This window comes from Hypomesus nipponensis, chromosome 24, assembly GCF_054491055.1.
Source record: "Hypomesus nipponensis isolate SF chromosome 24, ASM5449105v1, whole genome shotgun sequence".
NCBI classification, from domain to species: Eukaryota; Metazoa; Chordata; class Actinopteri; order Osmeriformes; family Osmeridae; genus Hypomesus; species Hypomesus nipponensis.
Window position 1 is genome coordinate 8,877,876 of NC_140384.1, and position 1,997 is coordinate 8,879,872.

At 49.3% G+C, this 1,997-nt stretch overlaps 1 protein-coding gene across 2 annotated transcripts; it reads left to right on the forward strand.

The window, feature by feature from the left end:
• Positions 1 to 1,790, forward strand: endog (endonuclease G). Of its 2 annotated transcripts, XM_084690265.1 has the most exons (4): positions 24 to 71; positions 183 to 686; positions 829 to 938; positions 1,122 to 1,790. In XM_084690265.1, the coding sequence occupies exons 2-4, from the start codon at positions 198 to 200 to the stop codon at positions 1,405 to 1,407; spliced, it is 885 nt and encodes a 294-aa protein (XP_084546391.1). In that variant the 5' UTR covers positions 24 to 71; positions 183 to 197; the 3' UTR covers positions 1,408 to 1,790. The 2 variants fall into 2 exon arrangements, with proteins under 2 accessions (XP_084546390.1, XP_084546391.1); XM_084690264.1 differs by having other exon boundaries at positions 1 to 686.
• Positions 1,791 to 1,997: the final 207 nt, after the last annotated feature.

A 1,997-nucleotide genomic window follows, 5' to 3' on the forward strand; every position in this document is an offset into this window, starting at 1 on the left:
GCTGTCGTCACATTCACGCGCCACACACTGCTACTCGAGGAAGCGGCTTGAGGATATGACACCTGCTTTAAGTAACTGACGAGTTTCGTAAACATATTTTTGGTGACAGTTAATAATTCATTAATTCTATTAAAGTAAGCCTACTTCTCGTTTATAGAATGTATCGTTTTATCTGTTCCAAGTGGTTTGTCTCCGGCATGTCCTTGACAGTCGGAATTGGTGTCGGTGCTTCTCTGAGAACGGCAGACACCGGAGAGAGCCATGGGCTTCTCAGTCGGGTGCCCGTTATTCCCATACCGAACGTGGACGCAGCAACCGACATTGTACCGTACCAAGGGGGCGGCGGTCAGATGGGAGGCAACCGTTCAACGGCGGTTATGAAGTACGGGTTCCCGTCTCTGGCCAACATCAAGACAAGAGAGTCTTACGTTACGTCGTATGACCCGAGGAACCGGACAGCTGCTTGGGTAATAGAACACCTCACTCCTCAGACACTCACAGGAACTTCTGACAGGAAGTTCTGCGACTTTAAAGAGGACGATTCGGTGCATGTGTACCACCGATCAACTAACGCTGATTACAAAGGCAGCGGGTTTGACCGTGGTCACCTGGCCGCGGCAGGAAACCACAAATGGAACCAGAAGGCAATGGATGACACGTTCTATCTTAGCAACGTCTCGCCTCAGGTAAGCACTAAAAGTCATGATTGCCTTGATATGGTACAAAGTCACTCCTTTAATTCCCATGGCTACCTGCCTGTTAGACTATCTTATACATTTGAGTACAATGAGTATGACAGCGTTTTTCGATGTGCTTGTTGTATGCCAGCACCCTCAAATGAACCAGAAAGGATGGAACAAGCTGGAGCAGTACTCGCGCTCTCTCACCAAGCAGTACCTCAACGTGTTTGTGTGCACTGGACCCCTCTACCTGCCCAGGTAGGAGACTACAACCACACACACCTGACACTAACTCACAACAATAATAGGTCTGCAATAAACAGTGTTTAAAATTCAAACTCAATGTATATGTATTTGTGCACCACGTTTGTGTTGTGTGTTTACTTGTATGCTTGTGGCTTGTGCGTGTGTGTGTGTGTGTGTGTGTGCGTGTTTGTGAAGGCAGGAGGCGGACGGCAAGTTGTACGTGCACTACCAGGTGATTGGCCGTAACCACGTGGCCGTCCCCACCCACTTCTTCAAGGTGCTGATCCTGGAGAAGCCTCGCGGCGAGGTGGAGCTCCGACCCTACGTGATGCCCAACGTTCCCGTGGACGAGAACGTCCAGCTGGAACGCTTCCTGGTCCCCATCGAGAGCATCGAGAGGGCCTCCGGACTTCTGTTTGTCCCCAACATCATGAAGAGGACCAGCAGCCTCCTGGCCGTCACTGCAGGCCCGGGGAAGTGACCTTGTAGACTCGTCCAGTTGTTGTCCAGTTGGCGTGTCGTAACCAGAAAACGTAGTTCTGTTTCCTGGTCAGAGGTCGGACTAGTGAGACAATAACAGGGAAGGGAGGAAGGATTAGAGGGGGGTGTTCTGGAACAGCCTGGGCAACAGGAAGTCGTGTGGTTGGCTGTTGTGTGGAGGTCAGAGGTCACCTGGCCAGACAGAGACCTGAAGACAATCAGGGGCTAAACGCTGACTATGAAAAAACACTGTGACTTCACTTGTCAAAAACACTGAAAACAACAAGCACTGTTATCATTGTTTACTGTGTTGCTGCCCATCCAGATGGGTACCACAATGTTATCATGGATGTTGTCATGGAAATGATAAATACATTGAATGTGTGTCGTCGTGTCACTTTATCTGACTGTGGGTAACATTCCTCAGTACTTTGCCACGTCAGGGTATTCCTGTAGTCAGTGGATTTGTCCAGGCGTGTGTGAATATATGTATATATGTGTGTGAGTGTGTGTGTGTGTTTCTGTATCCATCCGTGAGGAAGAGACTGAAGTGTCTTTGTCAGTTGAGTTGGAATGTAGCAGAGAATCACG

Bases quoted from the DNA above. Each gene is read 5' to 3' on its own strand.
- endog (XM_084690264.1), top strand. From the start codon at position 159: ATGTATCGTTTTATCTGTTCCAAGTGGTTTGTCTCCGGCATGTCCTTG. The intron at 687-828 runs GTAAGCACTAAA...GTTGTATGCCAG, and splicing joins TTAGCAACGTCTCGCCTCAG to CACCCTCAAATGAACCAGAA. The intron at 939-1,121 runs GTAGGAGACTAC...GTGTTTGTGAAG, and splicing joins GGACCCCTCTACCTGCCCAG to GCAGGAGGCGGACGGCAAGT.